Here is a 21,803-nt window from a genome sequence, read left to right on the forward strand (position 1 = left end):
TATTTTGTAATTAAATTAAAGCTTATCCTTTTAAGACTCCTGCTCAGATTTGCTAACTGATTTTGACAAACTGACCCCAGCCCTGCAAGCGCTTGCACCTAATTAATAGCATTTACAGAAAACAATTTTGTGAAGGAGAAAAACAGCTGCACCCCCTTAGTGTTATGACATTGCTTGATCGTTAGTTAAAAATAAATGCTATGACCTTTGCCAAGTATTTTTATTCTACTTTCCTGGGCGCCAGTATATTTTAGGAACTGCCCCCTAGGATGGTTCTGTTACAAATAACATTGAATGATGTGTTGGCATCTTTAGTGGTATTGTCAGTTAGACTTTTTGTCACGTAATAGCACTAATACTTGTATTATAACGTTTTCATAGGGTTTTTGTATTTGTTTTTTTTTAATTGGCGAACTTGTTTGCCAAGTTTGCGTAAGGACTTGAGCGAAGAGAAATCCTTAGGCCTATATAGTTTTTTCCTGTGCTAGTTTGCTTTTTTTTTGTACTTGCCAATTTTGTTAATTATAAATCTTTGAGTCAATTTTTTTGCCTTTTTTTATAATTTTTTTTTTACTCAAAAACAAGGTAAAATATATATATACATGAATTAAATATGAATATATGCTTTTTTTTTTTTTCAAATTTTTTACAAATACTAAAATATAGGTAAAAAATAAGCTCACACACAGATGCTTTGGGTTGGCAACCCTAACTTGGAGGGAAAAATGTCCTTCTTTGCTAAAACAAGTCAGTGACTTCAAAGGAATCGACTCCAAGCCTTCAGTATAGGTACTTGCCAAGGAGAAATAAGGCACTCCTCTTGTCCAGTGCTGCCGATTCAAAATAGTGATGTCCGTTACACCTCATGCAGCCCCAGTGCATTTTTGCATAAACAAAAAAACGCATGAAAAGTAGGTTATATGTTTTCCAATGGCATAGTTTACACCAGTGTGGTCATTTGCAGGGCGTTCCAGTTCCAGGAAAAAAAAAGAACATGCTGCATTTTTCCTGCGCTGTACTGGAATGCAGCAAAACGCATCAAAAACCATTAGTGCTGTGTTGTGTTTTTTTTTTTTTTTTTTATAGCTTATAGACTCCTGAGATGTAAATCCGGCCCTGCCCATCAGTATTCATTTCTTTTATGCTTGTGTGTCCAATTCATTCTGCTTTACGTGAGCATTTTCCTTCCTGCTGGTCCTGGATGTGTAGATTTTAGCAGTGCTGATCAGTTGCTAGATCTCTAATCCAGAAGAAGGTCTGGCAGATTGTATTCAAGCAACTGATGGGTAGACTGCATAGCTAAAGTCTACTCTACACCATCCAGTGGCCAGCTGCTTTGCTGGAACATTCACAACTAAAGGTTGCCTGGAGATGTGTTCTTTCACTCTGGCTCAGAAAGAACAGCAGTAGATTGATTGGAGACACTGAAAGGAACCATTTTTGTGACCAACAGGAAGCTTATTTATCAACACCTCTTATGGCTGATTGAAGAGCCAGACTACAGCCTAACAGCAACTACCTGGGTTGGAACTGAGGTATGCAGTCTTTTTCAAGTGCAAAAAAAATTATTTCAACTATACTATTACAGCCGTTTTGAAATCCGTGATTGATAATTTAACTATTTATTACTACTTAAATGTAAATTTATGAGGATTTAGTACTTACTTTATAATGGTTCTGTATAAGAACAGTCAGAGAAGAATAATCTTTAGGATATAGATAGAAGGGCATGGTTGGCTACCAAGGAGTGTGTTTGAGTGTGTTACATAGTTACTTTGATAATGTGACATATGGTACCCAAACTTTTGTTTAAAGTTGTAATGGGCAGTACATTTTACAACTGTCACGTTTTTATGAACTTGTAGCAAAGTTTTAGTTATCTGTTGCAAACTTCTTGCTAGTAATTGCACCTCCTGTTGCAGGATAAAGGATGCCAACAGGAACAGGAACAGGCTGACAATACTGCTACCAAGTGCGCCTGAATGGAAGGAGCACTTTTGACAGACTGACAGCGCTCCTACTAATCGAGGTAGTGGCTTAGTGTTATCAGGCCTGCACAAGAAGTGCTGTTACTGGCAGGATATCCAGGTACACCACCGTGCAGCATATTTACAAAAATTATTATACAATGTGGCACAATGCCAAACATAAAAAAATGATTTTGGGTTTACATACACTTCAAGTTCACTTAGTCAAAAAATTCAGTTGATCACTGGTGCTTAAACTTGTACGGAGACCTTATTTTTATTTACTGAGAATGTGATTTGCATACTAAAGTTAAAGTGGCTGAAGATTTTTATATATATTATATTATATATATATATAATTTTTTTTTCCTAGTTCTCTATCTGAATTTAAAAATAATAAAAAAGTTCATGTTCAGCTCCCCCCAGCCACCCAAATACTTACCTGAGCTTTATCTTGATCCAGAAGTGCTATTATCTATCACCCTCACAGGGACCTTGATGAGCCGACGGGAGCCATTGCCTTCTGCTGTCCATCAAATAAATCTGTGAGGAGTGCGCTGGGGTGGTTGAGCCACACGTTGTGTGTTAATTGATGCACACAGCCCGGCTTGGATTGAGCCTGCACATCTGCCCCCATAACAAGCACTTGGAGGAGTGGATAGTACCGTCGGGGGATCCCGAAAGATAGGTTCAGGGCTCCTGTGTGCAATACCATTCCAAAGAGCAGGTAAGTATAACATTTTATTATTTTACGGTAATTAAAAATGTTTACTTTAGAAACGCTTTACGACTATACTTTAGTTGAGCTGAACCTTGCTTCTTCTTTTAAGCATATTTGCTTTTTCCTTTTGTTCAAGGTATGCATCTATGACTGTCCCAGTGTATATAGCGGAAGCCGCTCCCCTCACACTTGAGAGGAAGACTAGTAACAATTAACACACTCTTCATTACGGGTGGACAGTTCTTTGCAGCAGTTGTGGATGGCGCTTTTAGCTACCTTCCAAGAGATGGATGGAGGTTCGTAATGAATTTCTCAAAAGGTTAATAATTCTCTCTAATATTTAAGGAGAACTGAGTTTTTATGTACAATAACTGTGATAACTCTGATATTTTGTATTGTATATATTTTCTTTCCAGAGGGAGTGTTTAAAAAAAAAAAATGATGTGACCTTGTGAAATTGGCTTTTCTTAGCTTTCCATGCATACTTGGACAGCAGGTGCCATGGTCATAATTTTTATTTTTTAATTTTTTCCTGTCTTTTTGTGAAATGCCATTATGATCTTTTAACATGGTCATAAAAAAAGTATTTACATTGTATTTCAAACTCTATGCTTTCAAAAATAAATAGAACAATAACTGAAACAAAGGCTATCTTGACATACGCAGATCATCCCACCATTAATGTGTCTCAGGACTTTGAAAGTGGATGGAGAAATACTATTAAATATACTAACATGACTTATGTCACACAAAACTGAACACCCATTTGAAATGACTATGCCCTAGGTTTTAAGGGCTTTTATGTTTCCTACTTGGAAAGGCCCTGTTTCCCTTCCAATCAGGGTTTTCCACATCATGGAACTGAGTGAGTTGGCCCACAATAACTACCTGGACTTTTAATCGAAATAATGAGCAGTCTGACTTGGTTCCTTGTCTTATTTGTACCTATGCTGCTGTGTATATTACATTAGCAAATTACTGTTGTTGCTATATTTTGTATTTATTTTATATTTTGGAAAGAAACTTAAAAACAATTGAAACAGAAAATCGAGACGACTAATGTTATCGTTTCTAAGGGCAATATTACCTGTCAAACTAGAGCTGCACAATTAATCGTCAAGAATCGTTATCGCGATCATTTTCCCGTTGCAATTCTTGACGCAGGGTTTCACGATCTTTGACATGAAAATAATTTTCTCTCTGCACTTTGGTATGCAAAGAATTTCCTCTCTGCTCTCAGCCAAAAGTCAAAGTCTGGGCAGCCTGCCAAGTTTTGAAAACATTCTTTATCAGTGGAAAGTTAAGTCTAAACTTGTATCACATTGACTTCTGTATGTAAATTAGGAGCGTTTAACCACTTAAACACCAAACCTTTTTTTGACAGCTCTTTTCAAGTTAAAATCATTATTTATTTTTTGCTAGAAAATTACTTAGAACCCCCAAACATTATATAATTTTTTAGTAGAGACCCTAGAGAATAAAATGGCGGTTGTTGCAATATTTTATGTTGCACTGTATTTGCGCAGCAGTCTTTTTAAATGCAATTTTTTTGGAAAAAAAAAACTTTAATGAATTAAAAAAAAACTAGCCCAGTAAAGTTAGCCATTTTTTTTTTTTTTTATAAATGTAAAAGATTTTACGCCGTGAAAATCGTGAGAGAATCGTGATCTTCATTCTAAGCAAACAAATTGTGATTCTCATTTTGGCCAGAATCGTGCAGCTCTACTGTCAACCAACAAAAGCATGTTTTTTTGTTTGGGTATGTCATAGACCTTGTTTCTGTTAAATTTAGCTTCCATGATAAAGCTCCATCGTTGGCATGGTAAGTAATGGGTAATTCTTCTTGTTTCTGCAGTAGTCTATTTACCAATGTCGTTTACTAGGCATGAAGCTTTCTCTGAAATTCCCTTTTAAGCATAAAGGTTGATTGACAGTTGAATGGAGTTAAGTGAAAGTCACACACTACAATTGTATGTACTTTTGTGGACATTTGATTTTAGCATTTTACACGACAATGCGAAGAAAGATATCATGTGATGTGTAACTGGAGTGTTAGTACAAATGGGTTCCAGAAATAGTTACTGGATGTTGCCAGTTCTATTTATAGCTCTGTTCTTTTTTGCTCATAAGTCATCTGTAAAAAAAGAACATTTTTGCAAGCTGACAGCATAACTAAACAGGTGAAGAATGAACACTGTCACTAATGCATAATAAATATAAATTTTATATATATATATATATATATATATATATATATATATATATATATATATATATATATATATATATATATATATATATAATTATTTTTTTTAATAACATTTGTAAAACAGTCTTAAGGTACTCTTGAAATCCTAAATAGATTTGTCTGAGGTTTATTGTAGTGGGTGTACGGGTGTAGCTTCTTCATCAAGATGCTCAATTCCACCAATAAATGGCCAAGGTGAAATGTATGTAGGCCAGCATTTTTAGCAGTGCTGAGTAGAGGTCGACCGATATATCGGACGGCCGATATATCGGGCCGATATTCAGTCATTTTGGAGAAATCGGCATCGGCCGATTATTATCCAAATGTGGCCGATATTTAGCAGATCTGCATCAGCAGAGTGTGGAGAAGGAAGGAGAACATGGGGTTCCCCCTCCCTTCTCCACACTGTCTGCAGAGCAGTGCCGTGTGTGTGAAGGAGAATGGAGCTGTCGACTGATGTCGGGGTGGGCGGGACCCGGGGTGGGCGGGACTCAGCTGTCCAACACCAGCCAATGGGATGAGATCATTGGCTGGATAGCTGCTGGGTCCCGCCCACCCCGGGTCCCGCCCACCTCCAACATCACGATGAACCTGAGCTCCTCTCTCTCTCTGCTCTCACAGTTTCACAGCACATAATGTAGCTGAATGTGTGAAACTCTCTTCATACAGTTTCACAACTGCTGCAGAGAGAAAGAGGAGCTCAGATTCGTTGCGATGTTGAAGGTGGGCGGGACCCGGGGTGGGTGGGACTCAGCAGTTATCCCAGCCAATGATCTCATCCCATTGGCTGGTGGACAGCTGAGCCCCGCCCAACCCGGGTCCCGCCCACCTTCAACATCGCAATGAATCTGAGCTCCTCTTTCTCTCTGCAGCAGTTGTGAAACTGTATAGAGTTTCACACATATCCGCTACATTATGTGCTGTGAAACCTGCCAGTGCCATCTGCTAATGCCAACCAGCCAGTGCCACCTGCCAATGCCATCCAGTGCCACCTGCCAATGCCATGCCAACTAGTGCCATCTGTTAATGCCATCCAGTGCCACCTGTCAATGCCATCCAGTGCCACCTGCCAGTGGCAACGCCATCCAGTGCCACCTGCCAATACCATCCAGTGCCACCTGCTAATGCCATCCAGTGCCACCTGGCATTGCCAATGCCATCCAGTGCCACCTGCCAATGCCACCCAGTGCCATCCAGTGCCATCTGCCAGTGCCATCCAGTGCCACCTGCTAGTGCCAACTAGTGCCACCTGCCAAGGCCATCCAGTGCCACCTGCCAATTAGTGCCACCTGCCAGTGCCAACCAGTGCCATCTGCCAGTGCTAACTATTGCCAATTAGTGCCACCTGCCAGTACCATCCAGTGCCACGTGCCAATTAGTGCCACCTGCCAGTGCCAATTAGTGCCACCTGCCAGTGCCAATTAGTGCCACCTGCCAGTGCCAATTAGTGCCACCTGCCAGTGCCAATTAGTGCCACCTGCCAGTGCCAATTAGTGTCACCTGCCACTGCCACCTTAGTGCCACGTGCCAACCAGTGCCACCTGCCAGTGCCATTCAGTGCTATCTGCTTTTGCCAATTGGTTCCATCCAGTGCAATCTGCCAGTGCCAATTAGCGCCACCTGCCAAAAAATAAAAAATCGGCCTAAAATATCGGCTGCAAAAATCGGCATCATATATCGGCCATCGGCCGCCCCAAATTCTAAATATCGGCATCGGTATCGGCCAGAGAAAAACCCATATCGGTCGACCTCTAGTGCTGAGAGATCATCACTAGGTTATTGGGGGCTTATTCATGTATGTGTATATGTAATGTGTTTGTTTATACTTCCCTTCAGGCTGATTTGCAGACTCCTGCCTATATTTTATTACTTTTAAAACTGGTGAGAAAGGGGTCACGTGACCACCCTTGTTTCATTTAATTCTGCTGTGCCCTGGAGGACAGGAATTCCTGAGTTTGGCAATTCAGTGTGCACAGGGACAAGTTGGAAGGTGCACTCTGCAGATAAAGCTTTCACCTCCAGATAGCAGTATGCTGCCTGTTACATATGCTTTCAGTCCAGATCACACTGCACAGACACTGCTCTGAGCAACATATAAACTTCTGCAGATGAATTCCTCAGTCCCAGAATTCAGTGTGCACAAAGAAGGGCATTCTCTGCAGCTAACTTTTTTTTATGGGTTAAAAATGGGGAGAGGATTTTATTTGGAATAAGTTTCTTAAAAAAGTTTAAAGTGGATGTAAACCCACTCTCATTCTTTCTAAACTACTGTCATAGTGCTGATCTATAAGGATATAGATGCCTCCTGCATGTATCCTTACCTGTCACATGTCTCCCCTCTGTCTGTTATAGAACTGAAAAACTGCAGATTCTGTGGGTGGATCTGTTGTCTGGAGCTCGGTGGGTGGAGTCGTGATGTCAGAAGACTCCCCCGCCCTCCTCTACACTCCCCTTGTCAACATGCATTTTTTTCCTTTGTATTCCTTACACTAAATTCTGCTATGATCACTAACATTCAGTCAAAATCCAGAAAAGTAACCACATGACTTAAGAAAAGGAGTGGGGGTGGGAATTAAAAAATAATGCCTGTCTCCAGGCTAGTGCATGAGATATGTAAATAACCTGTCACTCACAGCAAGGGGTGTAACGGACTAAGGTTTTTCTCTGTAAGTCTGTTTTTATTTCACTGAACAATAAGAGGATTGCTCAGAGCTGGATTAAACTCTGTGTGGCAAGACTGGGCACAGATGATAGGAAATCTTATGCCACGTACACACGATCGGTCAAACGGATGAGAACGGTCTGATGGACCGTTTTCATCGGACCAAACCGATCGTGTGTAGGCCCCATCGGTTATTTATCCATAGGTTGAAAAAAGCAATCTTGTTTTAAATTTAAAAGGTTAAAAATCCACGCATGCTCAGGCTAAATTGGGGGACGGGAGCGCTCGTTCTGGTAAAACTAGCGTTCGTTATGGAGCTAGCACATTCATCACGCTGTAACAGACAGAAAAGCGCAAATCGTCTTTTACTAACACAAAATCAGCTAAAGCAGCCCCAAGGGTGGCGCCATTGGATTTAAACTTCCCCTTTATAGTGCCGTCATACGTGGTTTACGTGACCGCGTTCTGACACGATCGTTTTTTTAACCGATGGTGTGTAGGCACGACTGACCATTAGTCAGCTTCATCGGTTAACCGATAAACGATCCATCAGACCGTTTTCATCGGATGGACCGATCGTGTGTACAGGGCATTATACTGTACATTGTGACATATTTTTTTTTTTTCGGGTTTACATCCGCTTTAAAAACGTTAAATAAAATGTTTCTTTTATTTGCAGTATAGTGTTATAGTAAAAGTAAGGCTGGCCATACAGGTTCAATTTTCTTGTACAAATTTCCTTTAGATTTACCAAAAACCATAAACAACACTTTAAATTGTATCCAATTAGGCAGGCCCTACCTTGCACTACATAGTTGAAGGTTAATCTAAAGAAAATTGTACAGTGTATGGCCAGCCTAAGGGGTCTGAAAGACCCCTTTACTAGTTTATTGTTACAGGAAGTAGAAGGTTAAATTGATGCTAAAATAAAAAAGCCCCAAAAAATTCCTTTCAATAAGAAAATAAATACCTGCTCACCTCTTGGTCTAACATTGGGTAAAGTGGTTTCTCATGCTGAACAACACTCCCAGAAGTGCAGGTGACTATTTTTGTTCATTGAAGTGGCGTTAAGCTGGGGCAGCCAGAGAGGTACCGTATATACTCGAGTATAAGCCGACCTGAATATAAGCTGAGGCACCTAATTTTACCACAAAAAAATAGGAAAACGTATTGACTCGAGTATAAGCCTAGGGTGTCCATCTGCATGCCTCACTGTGCCCATGACTAGACTTACGTTTAACATGTGAGTCTATGGAAGGGGTGCTGACTTTGAAAAATCGGTGCTCCCCGGCCGTAGGTCGCCCAGACAGCAAACTTTGCACACTTTGTACTCTTCGAATGGATCAGGACAACACTGGATGCAAAGCACCTTGAGGCGATTAAGTTCGCATTTGTTGCGCTATACAAGTTACTCACTCACTCGTAGAGGAAGAGTGGGGCTATGTGTGTGCCAGTTGGATGTGGATTTGGGGTCCAGGGGACCTACGGCCGGTCATTCCCGGGTCCTCAAAGTCCAGGAGATCAGGCGCAAAAAGGTGACTCAAGTATAAGCCAAAGGGGGGGCATTTTCAGCACAACAAAATGTGAAAAACTCGGCTTATACTCGAGTATATACGGTAAGTATTTTATTTTCTTCTTTGCAGGAAATGTTTTTATTGCTATTTCTGTTTTAGAAACAGCGTTTCGCATATTTCTTCCTCTCCTGTGAGTGCTTTAGCTGTGTAAGAGCCCATCTTTCATTAAAAACGCCTGTTTGACCTAAAGCATGGGGGCTGCAAATTCCTTATCTTCTTTCTATGGGTACATTTAGCTTTTCCCTTCTTTTTAAATAGAACTACAAGCCAGAAAAACAAGCAACTCGTGTAATCTGCACTTATCTGTAATGAGTTTGTTGTGTAACAGTTGAGTTTTTAATACAGTTCTAACCAAAGCAACAGACAGTTGTTCAAATTACATTTCTAACCTTGCATTAACCCCCCCCCCCCCCAAAAAAAACCTGTAAAATGTTGTGATAAACCGTGTGCATTCTATGACATTTAAATACACCTCTGTGTCATATGGTGAAACATCCTCTTTATGTAAATGAGCTATGAATATGGATAACCACCTACCTATGAATAGAAATCATTGTGACTCATTCTATTCTTGGCTTATATTCTTGGCCTAAATTTTAGTCCTCTTTCTTGTGAAACACTAATCTATGATGTCTTGTTATGAAATTGCATTATCAGGGCTAAGTAATTTTGTATATAAAATATACAAAAGGTTCCTCAACCTTAAAGATTCACTTCTTCTTCTCTTTAATACAGTCTTTATATCATGTTAATTATTTGATCCTAATCTCAATATCTCAGCTCTTGACATATTTTGCATTATGTGAACTTACCAATAAATATTCAAGCTATGTGCAAGAATGGCATTTTAATCTCTACCAACTTTTAATTGTGACAGTTTTTTCGCACTTAAATCAGTTAAATAGTACACAGATTGAAACAAAATTTAAACTTCTGAAATAGTAGTACTTTTAGGCTGGGTTCGCACTGGTACTACACGACACCACCAAAGTCCATACCAGACCATTATCGGAGCAAGCAGCCCAGCTGGTCAGGAAAGGGGGTGGGGAATGAGCGAGCAACATGGGGGCAAGGTGCTTGGGGGGGGGGGGGGGCAGAGTACCTTGCCCATCCCCCCCATGTTGAGGGCATGTGGCCTGATATGGCCGCTCGCTCGTCCCCTCCCTTTCCTGACCTGCCAGGATAAGGGTTTGGTGTGGATTTGGGGGGGGGGGACACACGTCATTTAAAAAAATTGGCATGGGGGTCCCCTCCGAATCCATACTAGACCCGAAGGACCAGGTATGGACCTGGGGGGGACCCCAAGCCATTTTTTTTTTTTTGTTTCATTCAGCTGTCAGCGGAGAACCCCGCAGACAGCTGATGACTCATCGGCTGTTAAGGATACATCGGTCTGCTTTCTAGCGCCCTGCTTAGCAACCAGCTATCTACAGTGTGTTTACATTGTGTTTAACCACTTCAGTACCAGGCACTTGCACACCCCTTCCTGCCCAAGCCAATTTTCAGCTTTCAGCGCTGTCACTGTTTAAATGACAATTGCACGGTCTTGCTACACTGTACCCAAACAGAATTTTTACAATTTTGTTCCCACAAATAGAGCTTTTTTTTGGTGGTATTTGATCACCTCTGCGGTTTTTATTTTTTCCTAAACAAAAAGACAGAATATTTAGAAAAAAAATAGAAGTTTTTGTTTTGTTTCTGTTTTGTAATTTTGTAAATAAGTCCTGTATTTTTGGGACCATAAGACGCATCTAGGTTTTAGTGGAGGAAAATGAGAAAAAAAAATATTCTGACCCAAATGGTCTACTGAAATATTTATTAAAATATAACAGAATAATATTTCAACCATGTAAAGTGAACACTATTAGATAACACAGGCTGGATGGGGCACACCACTATAGCTGACTCGTATTAACCCCTCACATGCCGCAGCAGCTGCAGGATATGGCGATGGCTCACATCGGAGACACAGTCTGGCTGTATTGGATAACACAGGCTGTATGGGGCACACCATGGATATGGGCTCACAATGGACACACAGGCTGGCTGTATTACATAACACAGGCTGGATGGGGGCACACCATGAATATGATGGAGGAGGGGGTGCACTGATTCCTGTATGATGGATGGGGGGCAATGATCTCTGTATGATGGAGGGGGGGGGCACTGATCCTCTCTAAGTGTACTGTTTATGGTTGTGGCCAAAAAGCAACATTTTGGTCTAATCACTCCAAATGAATTTGTGCCAGAAGGTTTGAGGCTTGTCTCTGTGCTGTTTGGCATGTTGTAAGCGGAATACTTTGTGGCATTTGCGTTGTAAGGGATTTTTGCGTAGTAACACGGTGAGAGACAGAATGGCAACAAATCAAGAAAAAACACATTTCAAAAAAATTATATACTTATTTCACTCATTTAAAATGCAAATCAATATATGACCCCTTACCAAAATATGACTTTGTACTTGGTGGCAAAACCCTTGTTGGCAATCAGAGGTCAGACGTTTGTAGTTGGCCACCAGGTTTGCACACAACTCAGGAGGGATTTTGTCCCACTCCAAGTCGTTAAGGTTTCGAGCCTGACATTTGGTAACACAAACGTTCACATATTTTCTATGGGATTAAGGTCTGAAAATTGTCTAGGCCATTCTAGGACCTTAAAGTGCTTCTTCTTGAGCCACTCCTTTGCTGCCTTGGCCATATGTTTTGGGTCATTGTCCTGCTGGAATACCCATCCACGACCCATTTTCAATGCCCTGGCTGAGGAAAGGAGCTTCTCACCCAAAATTTGATGGTACATGGCCCTGTCCTTCCTTCCTTTTAATGCAATGAAGTTGTCCTCTCCCCTTTGAAGAAAAACACCACACAAAGCATAATGTTTCCACCTCCATGTTTGACTGTGGAGATGGTGTTCTTGGGGTCATAGGGCAGCATTCCCTCTCCAAACATGGCGAGTTTAGTTGATGCCAAAGAGCTACGTTTTTGGTCTCATCTGACCACAATACTTTCTCGGAGTTCTCCTCTGAATCATTCAGATGTTCATTAACAAATTTCAGACGAGCCTGTACATGTGCTGTCTTGAGCAGGGGGACCCTGCGGGCGATGCAGTTAGCCCTTTACGGCGTTGTGTGTTACTAATTGTTTTCTTGGTGACTATGGTCCCAGCTCCTTTAGATCATTGACCAGATTCTCTCACGTAGTACTGGGCTGATTCCTCACTGTTCTCATCATTGAAACTACACGAGGTGAGATCTTGCATAGCACCCCAGACTGAGAGAGATTGACCATTATTTAGCACTAGCTGAATACCCAGCGTTGCCCGGTCTTCCTATCTTAACCTTTTGGGGAGGAAAATCATAGTAATATAAATATACCCATCTTTTATATAAGGGTGTAGGTAAGGGTTAATTTAACTGTCATATATTTTTATTTGGCATATAAGTAATATGTGTACCAGGTATTATTGAAATATCTCCAGGCGTACACAAGTTATGTGGGAACATACATTTCCCATTGATTTGCATGGGACTTTAAACAAAAAACCCCGACCCTCACAAATGGGGGTAGTTAAGGGATAAATTAACTATCCTATCGTTTAAGTGGCCATATAAGTAACATGTGACCAAGTGTTATCGAAATATCTACAGCCGTTTGGAAGTTATGAAGTAACCTGTATTTCCCATAGAGTTGAATGGGACTTTAAAGGAAAACCCCGACCGTGGCAAATGGGGGTGGGTAAGGGTTAAACCACCTATCCTGTGTTTGTTGCTGACACATAAGTAACATGTGTGCCAAGTTTTATGTTAATATCTTTAGCCGTTTGGACGTGATGCTGGAACATACATACACACACACACACACACACACACACACACACACACACACACACACGTTGAGTTTTATATATATAGATTGATTTCTTCCATTTGCGAATAATCACACCAACTGTTGTTATCCTCTAATCAAGCTGCTTGGCGATGATCTTGTAGCCCATTCCAGTCTTGTGTAGGTCTACAATCTTGTCCCCAACATTCTTGGACAGCTCTTTGGTCTTAGCCATGGTGGAGAGATTGAAATCTGATTGATTTGCTTCTGTGGACAAGGTGTCTTTATACAGGTAACAAGCTGAGATTAAGAGAGTTCTCCTAATCTTAGCTTGTTACCTGTATAGAAGACACCTGAGAGACAGAAATCTTGCTGATTGACAGGGGATCAAATACTTTCACTCATTAACCACTTAAGACCCGGACCAAAATGTAGCTAAAGGACCTTGCCCCTTTTTGTGATTTGGCACTGCGTCGCTTTAACTGACAATTGCGCAGTCGTGCGACATGGCTCCCAAACAAAATTGGCGTCCTTTTTTCTCCCACATAATTTCTTTTGGTGGTATTTGATCACCTCTGCGGTTTTTATTTTTTGCGCTATAAACAAAAATAGAGCGACAATTTTGAAAAAAATTCAATCTTTTTTACTTTTTGCTATAATAAATATCGCCCAAAAAAAAATATATATATATATATATATATATATATATATATATATATATATATATATATATATATATATATATATATATATATATATATATATATATATATATATAAAATGTCCTCAGTTTAGGCCGATACGTATTCTACCTATTTTTGGTAAAAAAAAATCGTAATAAGCGCGTATTGGTTGGTTTGCGCAAAATTTATAGCGTTTACAAAATGGGGGGATATTTTTTTTGCTTTTTTTATAAATATTTTTTTTTTTTTTTTTTTTTACGTGACTGCGACATTATGGCGGACACTTCGGACAATTTTGACACATTTTTGGGACCATTGTCATTTTCACAGCTAAAATGCATTGTTTATTGTGAAAATGACAGTTGCTGTTTGGGAGTTAACCACAGGGGGCACTGTTGGGGTTATGTGTGACCTGAAGTGTGTTTACAACTGTAGGGGGGTGTGGCTGTAGGAGTGATGTCATCGATTGTGTCCCCCTATAACAGGGATCACACGATCGATGCAGCCGCCACAGTGAAGAACGGGGAAGCCGTGTTTACACACGGCTCTCCCCGTTCTTAACCCCCGGTGACCGATCGCCGCACTCCAGCGGCGATCGGGTCCGCGGGACCCGTGTTCCTGGTCACGGAGCTTTGGACCGGGTCGCGGGGGCGCGCCCGCGACCCACGGCTGGGTACTAGTACAGGACGTACATGTGCCCAGCTGTGCCATTCTGCCGACGTATATGTGCAGGAGGCGGTCCTTAAGTGGTTTAAATGCAAATCAATTTATAACTTTTTGGAAATGCGTTTTTCTTGTTCTGTCTCTCACCGTTAAAATAAACCTACCAACAAAATTACAGACTGATCATTTCTTTGTCAGTAGGCAAACGTAGGGGGTTAAATACTTTTTAAGTGTGTGTATATAATATATATACAGTATATATATTTTGTGTGTGTGTGTGTGTGTGTATGTATGTATATATATATATATATATATATATATATATATATATATATATATATATATATATATATATATATATATATATATATTAGGGCTGCTACTGATTAAAATTTTTGTGTTCGATTAATCGTTTTTTTTTTTAATCGATTAATCGACTAATTTCGATTAATTAACGCACATACAGATACAACTACTTTTTCTACTTTACAACTACTTTACAACTACTAATTCCTGTAAAAAAAAATGTTATATGATTGATTTTATTATTACTTACAGTTTTGGTGTCTTCCCAGCGTCCATCGTCCGGTCCGGCGTCCGTCTGCGGCCTCGGTGGTGTCCTCCCAGCTTCTCCAGCGCGCGCCTCAAGTCCAGCCGAGTCGAGTCCCCACTTCCCGCGCTCAGTTCGAACGCCTCCGCCGACATATACCGAGTGCAGTACACTCAGGTACATTCGGCAAGGCTCGACTTCGCTCGCGCTCACGCTCTGTGACGTTTATGCGTGAGCACGAGCGAAGCAGAGACTAGCCGAGTGTACTGCACTCGGTATATGTCGGCGCAGGATTTCAAACTGAGCGCGGGGAAGCGGCTATCTGCGTATATCGCGCACCCACGATTTCCCCCTTATTTGAAGGGGAAAAAAGTGCGCGATATACGCTGATAAATACGGTACACATTTGCCCCCATGCTGTAATATACACATTTGCCCCCATGCTGTAATATACACATTTGCCCCCATGCTGTAATATACACATCTGCCCCCATACTGCAAGAATATACACATCTGCCCCCATGTGTACATTACAGCATGGGGGCAGATGTGTATATTCTTGCAGTATGGGGGCAGATGTGTATATTAAAGCATGGGGGCAGATGTGTATATTACAGCATCTGCCCCCATGCTTTAATAATATATACACACACATCTGCCCCCATGCTTTTATATACACACACATCTGCCCCCATGCTTTTATATACACACACACACACACACACACATCTGCCCCCATGCTATTATATACACACACACACACATCTGCCCCCATGCTTTTATACACACACATCTGCCCCCATGCTTTTATACACACACATCTGCCCCCATGCTTATACACACATCTGCCCCCATGCTTATACACACATCTGCCCCCATGCTTATACACACATCTGCCCCCATGCTTATACACACATCTGCCCCCATGCTTATACACACATCTGCCCCCAAGCTCTAATATAAAGAATGCTTCGTCCGCTCTTACCTACATCAGGCAGACCCGTCGGCAGAGAGGCTGATGGACACGCGCGCGCGGGAATATAATACTAGCAGGGCGGGCGATGATGACGTCAGTGCGCCGCTACTTGGGCCAAGATGGCCGCGGCTCCGGAGCTAGGCCGAAGCCGCGGCCTTTCCTATGGGCGAGACCGCGGAGCTCACTCCGCGGATCGTCGATCGATCAAAATAATTTTCGTCGATCAAAGAAATTAACGATTAATCGAACAATTAATCGTTAATTTCCGCAGCCCTAATATATATATATATAATTATTATATACGCGCACACACAGTCTCTCACAAAGGTGAGTACACGTCTCACATTTTTGTATATATTTTATTATATATTTTCATGTGACAACACTGAAGAAACTACACTTTGCTGCAATTTAAAATAGTGAGTGTACAGCTTGTATACCAGTGTAAATTTGCTGTCCCCTCAAAATAAATCAAAACACTCAGCCATTAATGTCTAAACAACTGGCAACAAATGTGATTAAATCCCTTAGTGAAAATTTCCAAATTGGGCCCAAATAGCCATTTTCCCTCCCCGGTGTCATGTGGCTAGTTAGTGTTATAAGGTCTCAGGTGTGAATGGGGAGCAGGTGTGTTAAATTTGGTGTTATTGTTCTCACTCTCTCATACTGAAACTGAGCTGCAGCATGGTGGCCAAGACCATACAGCTGTTTAACAGGACAGGTTCCACACAGAACAGGCCTCGCCATGGTTGACCAAAGAAGTTGAGTGCACTTGCTCAGCGTCATATCCAGAGGATAAGAGGTTGTCTTTGAGAAATATGACGTATGAGTGCTGCCAGCATTGCTGCAGAGGTTGAAGGGGGTCAGTCTGTCAGTGCTCAGACCATATGCTGCACACTGCATCAAAGTGGTCTGCATGGCTGTTGTCCCAGAAGGAAGCCTCTTTATTGTGCATCATCTTCTAAAGATGATGCACAAAGTCCGCAAACCGTTTGCTGAAGACAAGCAGACTAAGGACATGGATTACTGGAACCATGTCCTGTGGTCTGATGAGATCAAGATAAAATTATGTGGTTCAGATGGTGTCAATCGTGTGTGTGGCGGCAAACCAGGTGAGGAGTACAAAGACAAGTGTCTTGCCTACAGTCAAGCATGGTGGTGGGAGTGTCATGGTCTGGGGCTGCATGAGTGCTGCCGGCACTGGGGAGCTACAGTTCATTGAGGGAACCATGAATGTCAACATGTACTGTGACATACTGAAGCCGAGCATGAGCCCCCTCCCTTCGGAGACTGGGCCGCAGGGCAGTATTCCAACATAAGGACCCAAAACGCACCTTCAAGACTAGCATTGCCTTGCTAAATAAGCTGAAGGTAAAGATGATGGACTAGCCAAGCATGTTTCCAGACCTAAACCCTATTGAGCATTTGTGGGGCATCCTCAAATGGAAGGTGGAGGAGCGCAAGGTGTCTAACATCCACCAGCTCTGTGATGTCATCATGGAGGAGTGGAAGAGGACTCAGTGTCAACCTGTGAAGCTCTGGTGAATTCCATACCCAAGAGGGTTAAGGCAGTACTGGTGGCCACACAAAATATTGACAATTTGGGCCCAATTTGGACATTTTCACTTAGGGGTGTACTTACTTTTGTTGTCAGCAGTTTAGACATTAATGGCTTTGTGTTGAGTTATTTTGAGGGGACAGGAAATGTACACTGTTATACAAGATGAACACTCACTACTTTACATTGTAGCAAAGCGTAATTTCTTCAATGTTATCACATGATAAGATATAATAAAATATTTACAGAAATGTGAGCGGTGTACTCACTTTTGTAAGATACTGTATATGTTGTGGTTTTGGATCTGTAAATACTTTTCTATTTTCTGTAGTCTTTCATTTGAATATTTTAGAAATGTGGTGCTATTCTATTTATGCAGCCATTTTCTTTTTCTTTTTACAGGTACATGCTTGGCCTGTCTGCAGTTCCAGCTGTGTTTCAGTTTATTGGCTTTTTGTTTCTACCAGAAAGTCCACGTTGGCTTATACAAAAAGGCCAAACACAGAAAGCCCGAAGAGTTTTATCTCAAATTCGGGGGAACCAAACAATTGATGAAGAGTATGACAGCATTAAGAATAGTATTGATGAGGAGGAAAAAGGAGGTGCAGGTCAGTAAATCTATTGAAACGTGTGTTTGGCTCCTCAGCCATGTACTGTGTATGTTACACTTTATATGTAAAAGTAAGGACAACTATTAAAGAAGTTCTATAGTTGGTGTACATTTTCTCGTTATATTGCATTGTAAAAGCAATATAAACATTTTTTATTTTTAACAATCTAATGTAAGCTTACTTGAAAAATCTTCTTTCATTTATTGAGTGCTGACTGTCTGCTGGACATCTCCTCCCACATCTTTCTGGATTCCCACGTTTAGTTAGGGGAGGCAGGTAAGGCAGAGCCTCACCTGTCATGAACATAAAAAATAAAAAAAACAATTGAGGGTTGTAGCTTAGTGACCTGGGTTCACATAGACCCCACATTTGGGGGATAGGTAGCTAAAGTCATACCGCCACTGGTCAACATTTGGGGCTCCTTGCACCTATGGTTCCAGAGATATGGGGCTCCTTGCGCAGCCTGTCAGAAGCTACATACAGAATGACCAGTTTAAATACAAGCTGGTACATGCTTTTTGCAGCAGACTGAGAGAATGCTCTCACAGTGCCTCTGACTTCTTGTCCGAGGCACTGAGCTCAATGGACAGCTTGGAGCCTCGGACCAATGGTAAAGCACCATCGGTTCAGGCTGTCCAATAAAAATGCTGCAGTGGAGGCTCTCCTCTCACTGCAGTGTCATAGAAGGGGGCATGTGTCTAAAAGAAATATGCTCCCTTCCAGCCCAGCCCTCTTAAGTACAAGGTAAAAACATGGGTTTATGGGTATAAGGTTAACCCATAATCCCATGTTTTTGCCACACAGTTAAGAGGGAGAATGAGAATCTTCTACTCTTATTATATGAATAAAACACCCTAGGGAAAAAAATGGTGGTTGTTGCACGGTATTTGCGCAGCAATTTTTTAAGTGCTTTTTTTGGGAAAAAAGCAGTTTACGAATAAAAAAAAAAAAAAATATGAACGTTAACCATAATTTTTAAGGTATAATGTTATGCCGTCACGCTTTAAAATTGTGCACACTTGTGGAATGGCACAAAACTTTCACTACTCAAAGGTGATGCTGTACATTTTTTTACAGGTTACATGTTTAGAGTTGCAGTGGAGGTCTAGTGATAGAATTATTGGTCTTGTACGAACATTGGCGGCGATACCTCACATGTGGTGTTTTGAATGCCGTTTACATATGCTAAAACAAAACAAGTCGTCATGCTGGTTAAATTAGAAAACTATGAGAACTAATGAAGGTGCTATATATAATCAGAGAATGGTTCAGATTCTATTATTTTAAATTATAGATTACCGGTATATATGGCACTTTCATTAGTTCTCAAAGTTTACTAATTTCACAAACATAAGGATTTGTTTTAATTAAATCGGGACTGTTGGTAGCTATATAGAGCACAGTGTATTTTTTTTTATTTTATTTCTGCATTCTGTAACAGCCCTGTTCTTGACCAGTGAAATCTCAGCATTTACAGGGCTGTTACAGAATTTAGAATTACAAAATAAAAATCTGCTGTCCAATAGATTTCTTTCATCAGACGCTTATTTGTCTGGGGGAATCTGATTGACTGCCTGCATCCTGACGTGCAGATTTTTAAGCGTAAGCCACTACCTCACCAGCCACTGACCTCACTTTCCTGTTCCCTGCATGCTTTGCAGCTTTTTCCTCTGCTGTTTATATTGCATTCCTAAGGACTATATAACCCATGGTATCATGCTGCCTGCAAGCAGTAATTGCTGTACTAACTCTGCCTTCTGAAATTCCTCCTTTCTTTACTTCAAACGCCAGACATTGTGAATTATGTGACACAGCGCTGCACAGGGCATAGTTAATAAATGTCACAGAATTTAAGAAGTACAGTGGGAAAAATAATTATTTGTCCAATCGCGGCTAATCACGATGTAAACAAGAGCAGCCGTGATCGGCTTTTCCTCACTCGCGTCTGTCAGACGCGAGTAGAGACGATCGGCTGCTCCTCTGACAGGGGGGTTTGTGCGGATTGATTAGGGATGCCACCTAACCACCAGGGATGCCACCAGGGATGCCCACCACCAGGTATTCCACCCTAGACCACCAGGGATGCCATCAGTGCCCACAATGGATGCCAATCAGTGCCCAAAATGGGCACCACTGATTGGCAGGCATTGTTTGTCGGAGGTGGAAACATTATACTTTTGGGCGGTTTTTCTGCTAAAGGTACAGGGTGACTTTGCTGCATTGAGGGGCCAATGAACAGGGCTATGTATTGTAAAATCTTGGATGAGTGCCTTCTTCCCTCAGCCAGAGGGTCGTGGATGGATCTTCTAGCATGACAATGACCCAAAACCTACTGCCAAGGTAACAAAGGAGTGGCTCAAAAAGAAGCACATTAAGTGGCCTAGCCAGTCTCAAGACCTTAATCCTTTAGAAAATGTATGAAGGGAGATGAAATTATGAGTTCGAAAGTGACAGCCAAGAAACTTTAAAGTGGAAGTTCATGCAAAAACTAAAATCCCTGCATCTATAGCGGTGTTTCTCCACTCCAGTCCTCAAGGCGCCCCAACAGGTCATGTTTTCAGTCTCTCCAGTATTTTGTACAGGTGATTTGATCTGTTTCACTGCCTTAGTAATTACCAAAGCCATTTAATCTGAGGGAAATTCTGAAAACATGACCTGTTTGGGGGGCCTTAAGGACTGGAGTTAAGAAACACTGATCTATAGACACCAGGGATCTAACACTAACCTCTCTATCCCTGTAAAGAAAAAATGAGTATACATACCTTTTTGGAAGCCGATCTGACCTGCTCCAACCGGATCCCACTCTGAGCTGTCAGCCGCTGCTTCATTGTTGAGGCAGGTGCAGAGGAGATAAATGGCAACGGAATCCCCATAGTAACCCTACCGACCTTGTCCTCTGCAGAGCTTCTGCCGCAGGAGATCAGATCGGCTTCCAAAAAGGTGTGTGTATACTCATTTTAGTCTTTACAGGAATAGAGAGCTTAGTGTTAGATCTGTGGTGTCTGTAGTTTTTTCCATGGACTTCCACTTTAAGGATGTACAGAAGATCTGTAGAGAGTGAACCAAAATTCCTTCCAAGATGTGTGCAAACCTGGTAACCAACGACAAGAAAGTCTTACCTCTGTGCTTGCCAACAAGGGTTTTTCCACCAAGTACTAAGTCATGTTTTGCTTGGGAGATCAAATACTTCGAGTATTTTACTCACTGAACTTCAACTCAATTTGTAACCTTTGTATCGTGTTTTTTCTGGATTTTTGGTTGATATTCTATCTCTATAATTTAAAATACACCTATGATGATACAAATTATAGACCTTTCATTTGGACCTTTCAGTGGGAAAACTTACAAAATCTGCAGGGGATCAAATAATTTATTTTTCCCACTGTTAATGTGTGGGGCTTCTCACAAAGTAGGTTTACATACTTAAAGATCGTTAAAGTGTATATAAACCCAACATTTCATAATCCTGATTTGTGCCTTCTGTACCTTGTACATGTATAAAAAAAAAAGTATCCTGTTCTCTTTGTATTACTTCCTTTGTGTGAAATCTCTGGTGTTCCTGTCGGGCCCTCTGCTTTCCTATGAAAAACTGACCACACTAAGCAGGAGAGCACACTGTAGCTAGTTCTCTAGCTATGCTGGGAGCGAAGTGTGTTCTCCAGTGGTCAGACTTGTCCTGACACGCCCCCGCTGCACAGCCATTCACTGGGAATCTCAGTGTGCTGCTGCTTCTCCTCCTCCCAGCTCTTATGCAGCTGAGAACGGATGA

The 21,803-nt window shown here is 41.3% G+C and overlaps 1 protein-coding gene across 1 annotated transcript in view; it reads left to right on the forward strand.

The window, feature by feature from the left end:
- SLC2A13 (solute carrier family 2 member 13) overlaps positions 1-21,803 on the forward strand; it is a 253,233-nt gene that overhangs the window by 78,751 nt on the left and 152,679 nt on the right. The window contains 3 exon segments of the mRNA XM_040343614.1: positions 2,825-2,867; positions 2,869-2,984; positions 17,826-18,031. Coding sequence (XP_040199548.1) covers positions 2,825-2,867; positions 2,869-2,984; positions 17,826-18,031 — 365 coding nt within the window.

The sequence above is a fragment of the Rana temporaria genome, chromosome 3 (genome assembly GCF_905171775.1).
Source record: "Rana temporaria chromosome 3, aRanTem1.1, whole genome shotgun sequence".
NCBI lineage: Eukaryota > Metazoa > Chordata > Amphibia > Anura > Ranidae > Rana > Rana temporaria.